The sequence below is a fragment of the Grus americana genome, chromosome 10 (genome assembly GCF_028858705.1).
Source record: "Grus americana isolate bGruAme1 chromosome 10, bGruAme1.mat, whole genome shotgun sequence".
NCBI lineage: Eukaryota > Metazoa > Chordata > Aves > Gruiformes > Gruidae > Grus > Grus americana.
The window spans coordinates 13,657,627-13,672,690 of record NC_072861.1 but is presented as its reverse complement, the minus strand read 5'-3'; the positions used below and the strand labels follow the sequence as shown (position 1 = coordinate 13,672,690).

Genomic DNA, 15,064 nt, shown 5'->3' with positions numbered 1-15,064 from the left:
AGGAGTTGGAGTACTTTTTGGTGAGCTTTGTTACTGAGAAGCATTAGTGAACTCACTTATTTTTGACAGGATACATATATTCTATGTGGATACTGCTGTATGTGAGGGATGGCATATATGCAGAGCTAATGCATTGCTCATTAGAACTTCCTATATTGCAGTATGGAGTTCCAGCAAAACTTCGAGAGTGGGACTTCCCTCAGTATGTCTTTGTTTTCAAACCTGCCTTAAAAAAGTGATCTTACATGAAGATCATAGCTTAGGTGAATGCACAAGAACAATTTATTATTTTTATAAAGGTGCTTCAGCCTAAGTAAATCCACAGAAGTGTTGCTACATGTGTCATTAAATATTTTGCTTCCATAATATTCTACTATTCTAGCTGGTGACCAATTCTCTTTTAAAACAGAGGTAGAACTGCATAACTCGGGTTTTGCCTGGATTATTTATATTGCACATTGATAGGTATGTGCTGGTATGTTAACTCTGTCTTCATATGGATTTTATGGGTATATCGTATATGTATAATCTGCACACTCTAGATGGTGCTTATATATTACCTGTCATCCTTTCTATTGATTTCCAGGCTATCCGATGCACTCTTGTGAACTGTAGTTGCCAGTGTTTCAAACCTGGGAAAATTAACCAGCGACAATGTGACCAATGCCGGCATGGATGGGTAGCACATGGTAATATTTGTTCTTACAATCTATATAAAACCTTTTAGGATCTTCCTCCATATAGCTTGCTTTTTGTGCCACCCCTCTCCCCAATATATTTTACATTTCCTTTTATCTATGTCTTCTGACTCAAGTTTATTTACATTTTGTGATTTTATTTTCAGCCCTGAGCAAATTAAGGATTCCCAACCTCTACCCATCAAGCCAGGTAGAAATAGTTCAATCCAATGTTGTCTTTGATATCAGTAGCCTCATGTTGTATGGAACCCAAGCCATTCCTGTGCGCCTTAAAATTCTGCTAGATCGGCTTTTCAGTGTTCTGAAGCAGGAAGAGGTTATACAGATTCTCCATGCTCTGGACTGGACACTACAGGATTATATACGTGGATATGTGCTACAGGTATTTAGAGTGGCTTTTTTAGAGAGAGATATATATAAAAGTAGTATTACATAATGTTCTCTAGTTTAATCTTATCGGTGATTCACAATGCATTAACAGTGTGGTACATCTGAAAGGCAGTAATAGACTTGTAGAAACTTAGCGCCAGAAAAGAAAGGATGGACTTTTGGTCATTGCTCTCTTTTTAGTCAGACTTAACTGAAATCTTCCTACTTTGCTCAAATCTATCAACAAAGGTAAGCCAAGATAAAAAAGAAAACGTTACTGGGAATGTATTAAAGTAAAGGCTCCAGAATTTGGTCCAGTATTATTTAACCAGTGAGTTTACTTTTATGCAGCAGAATAATACATTGACAAATAAACTTGCCATCATTTTAAACACCAGGGACAATGTTCATCTCTGGTGTAGTGCTACTGACCTTACTGGAGCTACATCAAGGATGAATTTGGCCCTATGTGCTTACACTGATGTTAGTCCTTGCTACTGTGGAAGTTACCTTTTATGTAAAGTAACGTTATGATCTTACATTATGACACGAATCAATATTTAATGGTCTCGATAATCTTGCTTTTTAGTGTTAGGATTAAAAATATGGAATCAATTACCTTGAACCTCTACCACATGAAAAATTTATAATGTTACGTTCTTCATCATCTTAGAAACTCTTACATGCACTGTGAAAAATCTCAGTAGGCCATCAAATACATGTTCTGTGATAAAATATTTATTGTAGTTATTGGGAAAAGTTAGGCATAGCTAGAGTTTGAAAGAACTCCAACACTCTAGTGTAATTACAGCTGTGCTCTGTGAACACTGGCAATAGATCAATACAGGTTCATTTGTTCTCTGATCTTAGTTGCTTGGAAGATTATTAAACTTGCAATGAAAGAATACTTGACTTAAATGAGGAGCTAAATCTTGGTCTGATTGCTCCATCTCTGCTGTCTGTGCTTACATGATACTAACTGTTGTTCAAGTGAAGTGTCTTAATTTTTGTGGGGAAAAAAGAATAGTTTATTGGAAAGTATTAGTTCAGAAAGAAATAATATCACCAATGTGGTAAAATTTGGAAGAAAGTATCACAGAATTGGCATTAATCACTCATTAAATAGAGTGATTTTTATCATTTTGCTAGAAAAGAATTTTTTGTCCCTGAAAAAATGAGATCTAGAGGGGAGGGGTTTTTTTTGTTTACCTTAACTAATGTCTGATTCATTTAAATATTTTTGGCTTTAGGATGCTTCAGGAAAGGTGCTGGATCACTGGAGCATAATGACCACTGAAGAAGAACTGGCTACATTGCAACAGTTTCTTCGTTTTGGAGAAACTAAGTCCATTGTAGAATTAATGGCAATTCAAGAGAAAGAAGGGCAATCAATTCTAATACCACCACCAACTGTCAATTTGGATATTAGGGCATTCATTGAGAGCTGCAATCAACACAGTCCTAATTTTTCTGCTTCCCTGGACAAAATGAGTCCCACCAACATTCATCCCTTTGAGAATATTGTAAATAACATGGCTTTCATGCTGCCGTTTCAGTTTTTCAGCCCAGTGCCTCCACCTTTGATAGGTTCACCACCAGAAAGACATTTGATTGAGCAAGGTCAAGACCATAGCAATGAAACTAAACAAGATGTTCAGATACCATTTTCTGACAGCAGCTTCTTAACTTCTAGTTCTGCACCATTTCAAGTTGAAAATGAGAGGAGCATAAATGGTCCAGATGTCACCACTAAAACAGAAGATGATGCCCTTTTAAGTGATTCCAGTTCACATAATACAGCAGCAAAGCTTGAAATGACAGCACTATCTCCAGAAAACAAAATTAAGTCTGTTGAAAAAAACGGCACTGCGCCAAGGAAAGGGCGTGTTTTCTGCACTGCATGTGAAAAGACATTTTATGACAAAGGTACTTTGAAAATACATTACAATGCTGTTCATCTGAAGATAAAGCACAAATGCACAATTGAGGGCTGCAATATGGTCTTTAGCTCTTTGCGTAGTCGAAATCGTCATAGTGCAAATCCTAACCCCAGACTCCATATGCCAATGAACAGAAATAACAGGGATAAAGATCTAAGAAATGGTTTGACCATTGCTGGACCTGGAGATAGTAAAAGGACAGAATTTACAATTTTAACTCCGGATAGCAGAACTATTACCAGCTATGCCAGCTCTTGTACAGATTCAAAGGGGCAGGCTGGGTTTCCCAGTATTGGACAGAATGGTGTCCTCTTTCCAAACCTGAAGACAGTACAGCCTGTTCTTCCTTTTTATCGTAGCCCAGTCACACCAGCTGAGCTTGCTAATACTCCAGGTACTCTTCCTTCTCTGCCTCTTGTGTCTTCCTCAATACCAGAGCAGCTTGTTTCAAATGAATTGCCATTTGACGTGCTACCCAAGAAGAAATCTCGTAAATCAAGTATGCCTATTAAGATAGAGAAAGAAGCTGTTGAGACACCTAATGAAAGTAGTGATGTTGCCAGTTCTGAAGATGATACGCGTCTGCAAGTGGTAAGCGATGGAGAGCTTGAGACCTGTGAGCATAAGATACAGAAGCGGGTCACCGACAGGGTGGAAAAGCACCCTCTTTCAGGTAATTCGTGGAAATCTGTCTCTGGGGTAGAGGGCCCAAAGTATTTTGAATCTGTCTTTGCGCCAAATAACAAATACATCAAGGATATCTCTGAGAATGAATTGCATCACTGTGAGAAAGAGGTTAAACCAGAAGAAAACCAACCATTAAAAATAGTTTCCCATGAGATTATGTATGAAGATCCAAAACACCACCACAATGATGTTATAAAACCAATGACTGAACCCCCCATGTATGTTAAAGAGCAGTCAAAGCGCAGGATTCCTAAAAATGACTGCCCCGAATTGCAACACCACTTGCTGACCGGGGGCTTTTTCAGCACTTTGTCAAACAGGGGTGCTGCCATTCCTTGTTTTGAAGACTCTAAAGATATGGATCATGTCAGTCAACATGCACTAGGGATTCAGAAGGAAGAAAGCCGCTTTCATTGTGACATCTGTAAGAAGACTTTTAAAAACCCTTACAGTGTAAAAATGCATTTTAAAAATGTACATCTCAAAGAAATGCATATTTGCACAGTTGAGGGCTGTAATGCTGCTTTCCCTTCTCGTAGAAGTCGAGACAGGTAAGAAAATTATAAACAAAATTGTATTTATTTTACCACCACAATGGAGCCTAATTTGAAATTAAAATGAGTGTTTGAGGAATGGAGCCTGCAAAGATTTTCTGTGTATCCTCGTATAACAGGTACGATAACTTATCAGAACATTCATGAAATGAAAATCCATTGAAAGAAACATTTGCTTTCCACTAGACTATGAGGTATTAAATAAAGCCATGAAAATTTCATAACTGATAAAGACTGCAATAGTTGAAAGAATACTTTAGAACATAAAGGAAAATCCACAAGGGTATGAATTCAGCAATTTTCCAGTAGATGCATGTGTGGACTTATATGTTTAATATGTACTTTCATATGTATTTTAATGTATACAGTGTTCTTTAATGAAAAAGCAATGAGATCAATTCAGGAAATCTTCACTTGCCCTTGTCCTTGCTTTACTCAAGGATTTTGAACAGATTGGTGGGAAAAAGCCCATAAGAAAAGCAAGATTACTCTATGTCAGTACAAAATTAACATTACACAGTGCTAGTTGAACTACCACGATCTAGTGTGTATCCACATTGGTAGCACTTTTATGTGAGATTACATACTGATTCCTAAACTATACCGTGAGCTCAATTCAGTTTACTGTTAGCCGCAGTATTGCGTTGCTGTAAATCATTGTATTTCAGCCTATTACGCACATAGGCTGAGAAACAAGAACTGAGGATTTATTGTTGACCATCAGTTACGTATCTGAATTGATAAGTGATAGACAACAAACCTGCTAAAGTGCGACTAAGTGTTGTGAGTTTTCTAACCCTCCTGTGACAGTGTTACAGCAGCTTTTGGCTGCAGGAAGCATGCCTGGATAGTAGTTCAGAGTGACACAAGGTTTAGATTGTCTGTGATCTGCGAGGAGTACTGGAGCCAGCTGATGCAGTCCAGAGAGAGGATGAGCCAGTCTCTGAGAGGACTGGCCGCTGCATCTGAGATGCACAAATTCATCTGCTGCTGGCAGGGCTTCACACCCTGATCTGCTGCCTGCATCTTCCCAGATGTGAATTCCTCTCCGCTGTAACTGTGATATGGGCCACAGGAAAGAAGGCCAGCAGTAAGATTTGCGTTCACATGCCACGAATTCCTTCCCACACCAATATATTCAGTTAAGTTTTAACATAGGTGCTTTCGGAAGATGGTTTATTTAAAAACAAATTTTAAAAAGCCAACTCAGAAGAAAGTTCACAAGCTTTGTACAAAACAGTAGTTATTTGGAACAACTCTGCAGAAGTTTCTAGAGTTTAATGTAGAGTACTGTAATGGCAAGTGCAAAATATTTCTGTGCCCTTTTGAACAGTTCATGGTTTGGATGAAACCATGATGGCAGGGGGAAAAATGAATGGTTTCCCTGTCTTGCAATAAACTGAATCTTCTAGCCTGAGCCTGGAAGTTCCTGGTGAGCTGATTGATAGTATTCAGTGAGGAGCAGTGATTTCATATGTTTTGGTGGTTTTAAACTGAATCTAGAGATGCCCATTTGAAAACTGCAAGTTACATAAAATGCAATATTCCTTCATTCAAGGCAATTCCTGTCAAGGAAAAGCTCTGTACCAATGTTTACAGCTGCACCTTGGCACATGGTTACAATACTTAAGAGATCAATATTTTTTTGTAGATTCAGGTGTCACTCCTTTCCTGCTTTGGCCATTGGGAAAGGATCTTGCTTCTCCCCCCCCCCCCCCCCCCCCCCGAGTCCATTCTCTGATCTCAGTTCAGTACACAGAAGGTTTTTAGACTGTCCCCTAATTTTTAGGCCCAGCACTAGATGTAGTGGAGCAGACAGCTATCCGCAATGCTGGAGAGAATCTGAAACGTTGATTTCTGTTGAGTTATTTCTGATATATGCCAGTGCAAGCAAGTTCAGATACCCAGTCACATGTGTAAATCGTCCGTGTGCAGTCCCAGTGTGGCAGTTGGTCAAATTAGAAGTATTACAGTTCATGCATGCTACTAAATATTGATTTTTTTTCTTTGTTAATGATCATTATGAAACAGCTGTTAAGTGAGGCGAAACACTTTCTTGCTAAGCTTGTCTTTGTTCTTCTAGACATAGTTCAAACCTAAATCTTCATCATAAGCTTCTGACTAAAGATACACTGGAATTCAACAACCATTTCAATGCAACATACCTCTTGAAAGACATGGCTAAGGAGTTTTGTCAAGATGTCTCTTTAAAACAACATGTTGGACATACTTCTGTAATCTTCAAAGGAATGAACAGAACAGGCAGCTTGGTTTTTCCAATGAGCAAAATTAGAGAACCCTGTTCTGAGAGTTATGGATACGATCCATTGAATGATGGAGCTGTTCTGGATCTAAGCACTACTTCCAGCATTAAATCTGAGAGCAGTGCTCATTCTTCTTGGGATTCTGACGGAGGAAGTGAAATATGCACCATGCCCTTGGATGATAGTGATGAAAGCTGTGAAGGACCCAGCCTATTGCCCAATGATGAACTCTACCAAGACTGTACTTTAATTGAGAAAGCGAATCAAAACTTTACAAGTTTACCTTCCAGTTTGCCAATAACTTGTCATATATGTCAAAAAACTTATAGTAATAAAGGAACTTTCAGGGCTCATTACAAAACTGTGCATCTCCGCCAGCTCCACAAATGTAAAGTCCCAGGTTGCAACACGATGTTTTCGTCTGTTCGCAGTCGGAATAGGCACAGTCAAAACCCTAATCTGCACAAAAGTCTGGCTGGGTCACCAACTAGCCTACAGTAAGATCGTGCTGATCTTAATTTATTTCTGCTAAGAATTAATCATTTCAGTTAAGGAATGTGTTAACTTTAGTTTTATTTAAACTCATTTGACTTCTAGCCCACTCAACAACCACGATCAAATTCTTTTCTCCTGTATGTGCTCTCCAGCAGTTTCCTTTAGCAAAGCTTGGTGCTGTAGTTTTTGTGCAATTGTTTGGTTCGATGTTAAAGAGCTAAAGCTTCTGTGAGGAAAGGAAAGTATCTTAGAAATGGGGGAAATATGGAGTCATTAACTAAAGTATTTCTGATACCTGTGAAGTATTACTTGTCAACAATAGGAGCTTCAAATAAGAACCATTGTCTCTTGTGTTTACATGTTAAATAAGTTGTTGTGTCGTGTAAGAAATGAGTAACGATTGGGGTGAGTTTCTTCTGGTTGGGTTGAGAGTTGGGGCTACCATTTCGTTCCTGAGACCATAGTCTGAAGCTGACTTGCAGTATTAGTTGAACGTGGTATTTGCAGTTTATTGTATCCTGGAATCCAAAAGATAAAATACAAATTTAGGAAGACTTTGAATACGGTCCAGTATCCTGCAGTCCTTACTCTAAGTTGGCATTTCACTTGAATAAAGATTGCAGTATTTTGGCTTGCTTAGAATTTAATATCACTTGCTTTGCAAAAAGAGGGGCTACCTAACTTGGCAGGGTTGCCTGAATAAATCTGAGATGTTCTGATAAATCATAGTGATAGGAAAAAATGAATAGGTTAAGCTAAAATTTCTAAACCACAGGAAATGCATCCATAAAATAGGAGGAAAAAAAAAACAACTTTAATTTAAAATGCACTTTTTGAGTTCCACTTTCAGGAAGAGAAAAAGTTTTTGTTAAAAATAGAAGAAAAAAGAAAAAAAAACAAACTGCTTAAGAGTTTGAAGGTGCAATTCTGAGAGAGAGAGAGATAAAATGGATGCGTCCATACCTTTCATGATTCAGCAGTTATTGTTTCTCTTACTGGTGGGGGAAAAACATGTTGATCTTTGTAACACTAGAAGAATGCTTATTCCCATTCACACCTTTTTTTTGATGAGAGCATTGTTCAATATCTGTTCAAATGTTTAATACCTTTGTACTTGTCCCTGTCATTAACAGTATTCTGCATTATGTTCTATGCACTTAAGAAGACTGGTCTTGCATTGTATTTAAAAAACACTTTAATATTTAATTTGTAGTCACATCATACAAATGCTGTGTGTGTACTTGTGGTGCATCTTCTTTGACTGGATCACTTCCAAAAAGAAAGCAAGTCTTACAGTACCTTTTTTTTTTTTTTTAAACTTTAATTCACCAGTTGAAATCTGTGGATCAACTCTGGTATGCAAGCATGATATTGACAGCACAATCTGTACATATTATACCAAAGCGCTTACAGTATTTGTGGTTTCTAGAACTAGTCTAGTTTTCCAGTATAACTGGATCTTAGTCTTTATTCATTTTTGTGACTGAATAAAAATAGACTGAATTTCTGGATTTCATATGTATGTAGAAAGAATAGTACCATGCTATTGCCATATGTCTTGATGTTTAACTTATTCTAAAAAATACTATGGTATTGTAACCATTTCATATTGTATAAAAGAAACAAAAGTGGACTGAATATTTCACTAATTCTTTTGAAAACTGGTTCGTGTGTGAGTATGGGTTATGCAAGGAAAAAACATGACACAGTTGTAAATGTTTGTGCTCACTAGAAATGGTTTCCATGCATTGTGTAAAGTGATCTTCTATTTTTTTAATTTACAGTAGGTTTATGTGATATTTAAAATAATCCATTTGTGCTTGAAGCTGTCAGGAAAAATTATTAGCCTGGGGAAAGTTGTGCCATTGCTTTGAGTTTTTGTGTTTTGGTGGGGGATTGGTGTTCTGGGGTTTTTGGGGGGAGTTGGGTGGTGTTTGGTTTTGTTTGTTGGGTTTTTTGTTGTGTTTTTTTTTTTTTTTTAAATGGGAACTTATATCAGTGGAGATCATGGTTTGAAAGCTTAAGGGCACAATCATAGAAGACACAATTGCTCCCAGCTTTTGATAGTATAAATCAATGATTTGTTATCCAGCTATTTCAAGCTCTCTCTTTTTTTAAATATATATATATAAACTTATTTGTTTAATCATAAATGGTGTTTTTTTGAAACAAAGCGCGATGTAAACTAATGCTGTAATGCCCATTAATTTAGCTTTCACTGTGTCCAAAAAGGAAACACATTTGTATACCCTAATAATTTTGTATGTGTTAATAAAAACAAATAATAATGCCTCTGGTTGATTCAGAAAAGTAGGCTTTTTGACTGAAAAAAATTACTATTCTTAATTTTTATTTAAAAAAAAAAAATCTGAAAACACAAATTCCATCTGTAGAGAGCATTGTTTTGACAATGGTACTAACTTATTCCAGAATAAGAAAGTGTCGTTATTTTAATGAGCCATTAGAAATAATGTAATAAATGCTGCCAGATATTTTATTGATTTTTTTTCTTTGTGCAGTAGGCAAGGGTAGAGATTAGTTTAAATGCCATCGGCTAAACAGAAGGTAAATATCTCATAACTGAGAACTGTGCTAAAATATAGATATTTTGGGCGCTATTTATACTTTATATTTTGGAAAGGTGTTATTGTTATTTCTCCAAAAACTGGACAGGATGGGAGATTTATCAGAATAGGCTAAGCCCTTAGTACCTCTACTACGGCATATGTATCTCATGAAGCATTTGTGTAGCTCCCTCCTCCTAATACCACAATGTGGCTGGACCAAGCCTTAACATCTCCTGTTAGTTTTAAATATGTGTGATGCTTATAGCTGCCTGAATCACATATTCACCACAGATGTTGAAGGAAGTAACCTCACTTCAGAATAGTAGTACCATTTTTTTTTTTGAGCTTTTCAGAGTCAGTTTGGAAAGCTGAAGCAGCTTCCACTGCCTGAGATTCAGTCCCAGAGATGTTTACATCTGTGATGCTGCGAGTATGTACAGTTGGAGGCTCAAATCTTTGTGTGAGATTCGAACTGGGCCTGGACGTGCCCACCCTTGCTACCCAAGTATGTTGCTCCATTTTTTATTTGTATCTTTTTTTTTCTTCCCTTAGAAAACAAGAGCCTCAAAAACTAGATCCTGTCATCTTTCTGTGACTCCAAAGGAGAAGGCACAGATGCACACTGCGGGGTAGCCACTCTGTACGTTTGAGCATCCGATTTCTCAGAATACAGGTATTTTGAATAGTTCTTGGTAGCAAGCCTATGTCACTCTGGAAGAATGAGTGTCCTAGTGCTTAAAGGAGTATTTGCAGAAATGCATTTTGAACTGAGTGTAAGGAATCTGTTTTTATAGCTCCAGTTTTCTAGGTAGTTTGAAAAGAACTGCGGCAAAATGAGAGGCTATTGTTTCTGATGAATCTTTAGTGAAGTTATACACTGTAAAACCCAGCAGAGTGGAGAAACAAGTTCTGAAAATACCTGTCTGATGCCCTGCTTTGAATAGGGAAGCCTAAAAAATAGCTAAACTACTTGGACTTAGTCCAGGGTTTTTAAATAAAGTGCCAGGTCCTCTGTGAAAAGGGTTCACAAGTGGCTTCTGATTAATCAGCAAGCATAGGTTTAAGAAATGCAGCTAAACTAAAAACATCTTTAGAGTTTGAGATACAGCCCATAAGGATTCCATTCAGCCTGCAAGTGAGTGTTCATTTCCAAACTGAAATGAGAGTTTGACTCTGAATTGGGAAGGAGACAACAATGCAATAAGAGAAGGAAGGCTGGATCAAAGAGGTTTTGTAGAGAAAGCCAGGCCACAGGTTTTGTTCAGAGCAGCATTTACTGCCAGTCCCCCCATTTGTGGGGAGGGCAAGACAATATATAAAAGGTAAGGTTTGAAGTTGAATTAAGTATGCATAGTGTGATCAAGTCAGCTTTGGATTACTTGGAAAACTTTTGGAAAACTCTTTTGAACAGCTTGCTGGCTAGCGAGATTTCCACGTAACCTCAGCAAGCATGTTTCTGAGATAGACTGGCTTTTAATTTCCCCTTGCTTTCACCCCCTGCCCCCCAGCTCCCCGTGCCTTTTGGCACTCCTTGGATTACGCAGAGTTGCTAACTTGCAAATGTACTGTTGAAACATCACCCTGTTAAGCTCTAGCCTTGTCAGCTCCGTTCCCTGTGAGCACCCTTCAGCTTTCATGTGTGTTCTGTAAACGGGTGAAGGAAAGGCAATGCTGTGAAGTGACAGTCCCTCTCTGGTGAGCACAGCTTCTACTTCTGCTCCAGTTTAGAGCTTCACAGAAGAACTTGCAGCCCTTTGTCTTGTGTCTCTGTAGCTCCTATCCTAAACTGGTAAAACTGACTGTGAATTACTTGCCATTATTGCCTGCAGATGCACGTGTTTAATAACCAGAGAAGTTGCTTTTAACTCCTGGGTGCAGTACTAAGAGTGTCAAACTTGTGCTTGCCAAAGTCTCTAACAAAACTCTCATTTAGTTTCAACTCTAAGTACCACCGTATATCAGCATCCTTCTACAATTTTCTGAAACATTTTTCTTTTCAATGAATTAAGGCAAACCCAATGTCTCAAGTGCAAGATGATTCTTTGCTTCAGTTGTTTAAATCTTTGGTCACTAATCTTGTTCTATAGTTTCTGCTCATTCAGCGTAGGAATTTCCATTATGTGCTCTCTTATTATTGTTATCGTTAGTTCCCACCTCCACCACTCTTTTGAAGCTTACAAGTTTAAGTAGAGGCAATCATTGAAGACCGTACGCTTAGCAGGTAGTTGCAAGTCTGAGAAACTGTCAGGGTTGGACTGTGGAAATTAGTTACCACTTTCTGGGAAAGCATGTTGATGTGCTGCTTGAAAAGAGGTCCTAGAAGCACCACGTACTAGAAAAAGCCCAAGCCTTTCCTGTCATATGATGATAGGAGTGAGAGAATTCAGTACTTTTGAAGCTTCCCTGTTGACTTTTTGAGGTTCTGAGTCAGACTGTAAGTTTCTTAAGATGTCTAACACATTTCCTACTCATTCTCTGTCTGCACATCTCCTACCACAGACTAGCATTTCTCAAGTCCAGAAGCCCAGTCTGTCCTTCCCACTGAAGCCTAAAGTCATAAACAGGGAGGTGACTGTCAAGGATGAACTGAATAGTCCTGGATTTTTTTCACCTCCTCTCTGTATCTGTTCAAATTCAGAAACAGCTAGTCCTAACATTTGCTCAGTAACAATAATAAACTACAGTGGCTTCCTAATTTCTTTTAAAAAAGAGGATACTTGAGTTGCAAGTAACAGATTATTGTTAAGGTCTGTACTGAGCAAATTACACTGCAGTAAAATTGAGCAGGCAAAAAGATTTCAATTTGAGTTCTCATTTTAATACCAAAATTATTATATTTAATTATAGTCATTATACAAGCCCATTTCTAGAAAAATATTTATCTTATCTGAATCTGCTGATTTATAAGAATGACAGTATATATATGCACTCCATACAAAAGTAATTTATGCACACATATATCAATACATAGTATAATTGCATATGCATAGGGCTGCATATTTATGTTAAACCTAATTCCACTCTCATTTATGGTAATATAAGTTGGGAGTAATTTCAATGAGTTCAGTAGAACAGGGCATATAATACCAGAGTCATGTCTCAACAAGGATCGTAAGTTACTTGTGTGAGTACATAGGCTCACACTGGCTGCTTACACTGCTTTGTACTCGCTGGCTTACTGAAGCAGGTCAAAATATAATACTTTGAAAGAGCAAATAAGTTTTACTAATTTCTGTGCCCCATCTCCACTATAAATAAGTACTTTGCAGCTGTATTTCTACATGACCAATGTAACAACTGTATTATGAGAAGTGTTATCTTTGCTGGTAAGATAGGATGAGACAAATGTTGTGTAAATGTAAAACACTAACTCTGAGTGAGCTCTGCCAGTTTAGGCAAGTTCAAAATCTGGACAGATATACCTTATGACAGTCAGACAGTCTCCAGCCAAAAATTCTCAAAGAGAACAAAATGTGTGAGTGTATGGCATATAGAGATGTGGAAGAACCAGGAGCAGCCAGAGTGACTTCAGAGGAGACTCTAGGAAAACAACATAACTTACTAGAGAGGAGACACATTATTGCTGCTCTGGGAAGCTGACATCTGCATCTCTGTGTGGGATGATATAAACCTTACGTTGGATTCCTGAGCACAGAGAGGCCATGTGCAAGTGAGAGGTATATGCAGGCTTCTCAGGCTGCGAACAGCTTGAATAGAGCATGCTCCAAACTAGCAACTTGCCTAATACTATCATATGCACAGTAATGCAGGGCTTGTTAATAATATCTACAAAAATGAGGGCTTATCTCTCTTCAGAAAGTCACTGTGCAGAGCTTCCAGCCTTCACTGACGTCCTATAGACTGTGAGCCTCTCTGCTTTCCTAGGCATATGCAGGAAAACCTCCTTTGAATGAAATTATCTGCTTAGTTTGCTTTGCCAGCACTCTGCCTCCCCTTGCTTTAGCAAAAAATCATGTCTTTACCCTCTGTATACAGAGGATGGAGTAGCTACAGCTTCTGCTGTGCCCATCCTTACCCTTCAGCTATTTCTTCATCTCCTCCCTTTCCAGGGGAGGAGGGGGCACCTGGGTCTCTCTCACTGCTGTGGAGTTTGACAAAAATCTCCAGGCTCCTTTTGTTTTTTCTCAGCCTTATCTTGCACAAAGAGAAGAATGAAGAACAGTAGCTGGAAATGAAACTGGGGGCTGTAACTTGGAGAGCAACCACAGGGTGGTTCCAAAGGGTGAAGGAGTGCATGGAGCACATAGTTACTAATGCGGGTGACATTTGTGCGCTCTTGTGTGTTATCACCATTCACAGAGAGAGAATCTTTGGTGAGGGGTTCCTTCTAGGGTATTTGTGGCAGAAGCAGAGGAGATCTTTCTTTGCTGAAGCAAACAGTAAGAACTGAATGGAGGAGAACCCGTTTGGGAAGCTATGCAGGCATGAACGGCCGCTGCCAGTGAGCGGGTGATGATATTGTGGGAGATGAAGCATGAATGGAGAAAGATCTGCATTTTGAAGATGAAAGGGAAAATGTCTGTATTCTCTGATTCACTTTCTTTTTTCCTACTCTTTTCCCTGTTGCATTTGAGAAGGCTGCTCTCCCTTCTTGTATTCTGTCATGATAGGAGAAAAACCTCTTGTAAGGGGACCAGTCGGGAAGCAGTCTCAATTTCTCACCCATACATTTGCAACACTCTTTGTGGTAAAGGGATGGGGGTTTTCCCCTCATTGGGACCATGCAGTTCAGCTGTAAGAAAAAAACCCAGTACCTCCTCTCACACTCAGCTGCCAGCATTGCATTACACACTCTTTGCTCACTTGCTAGTGCCCTTGAGCAGATGTAATGTGAGTCTGGTACGTGCTCTGAGGATGCATTCTTCATGTGGAGGAGGGGAAGGGCTATCTACAGGTAACTGAGCTGGTTTGGAGCTCAGGAGACCTCCGTGAAAATTCCAGCCATAACTCTAACTTTCTGTTTAATTTTAGGCAAAGATCTGCAAGGGCAGAATATGAGTTTCCAACCTCATTAGAAAATTGTGAGAGTAACTGAGCTAATAAAGGCTTGGATGTATGCTGTGATATTGCAGAACATGTAAGTTCTATAAAATCCTTTTCGTGTCCCTATGGATGATTATTGCAAGGGCAGTTTTTGGATGATATTATACTTCCCCATCCTTTAATTCCTTATTTAAAAAAAAAAATCTTCAGTATTCATAAGCAATCACTTCCTCCATCATCAGTCTCTTTGTTTACAGCAAAATGGCAATAAAAAGTAAATGACTCTGTTTTTCAGATCTAAAGAGCAATAGTCACTGATGTCAACTCCCATCCCCTTTCTATTACCTTTCTGTGTGACTGAAAGAAATCAATTTGTTGTTAAACTGGCATTTATTTTGGTTTACATGTCAGGCTAGTATTGGAGGGAGTGGGTGATTTTATTTTTTTGGTCATTTTCTGAGTCTGTCCTGTGAGGACATGTTCAGC

At 38.5% G+C, this 15,064-nt stretch overlaps 1 protein-coding gene across 1 annotated transcript; it reads left to right on the top strand.

The window, feature by feature from the left end:
- Positions 1 to 520: 520 nt before the first annotated feature.
- On the top strand, positions 521 to 7,013 carry BNC1 (basonuclin 1). Its single transcript, XM_054837012.1, has 4 exons — positions 521 to 689; positions 845 to 1,080; positions 2,318 to 4,245; positions 6,332 to 7,013. The coding sequence occupies exons 1-4, from the start codon at positions 521 to 523 to the stop codon at positions 7,011 to 7,013; spliced, it is 3,015 nt and encodes a 1,004-aa protein (XP_054692987.1).
- Positions 7,014 to 15,064: the final 8,051 nt, after the last annotated feature.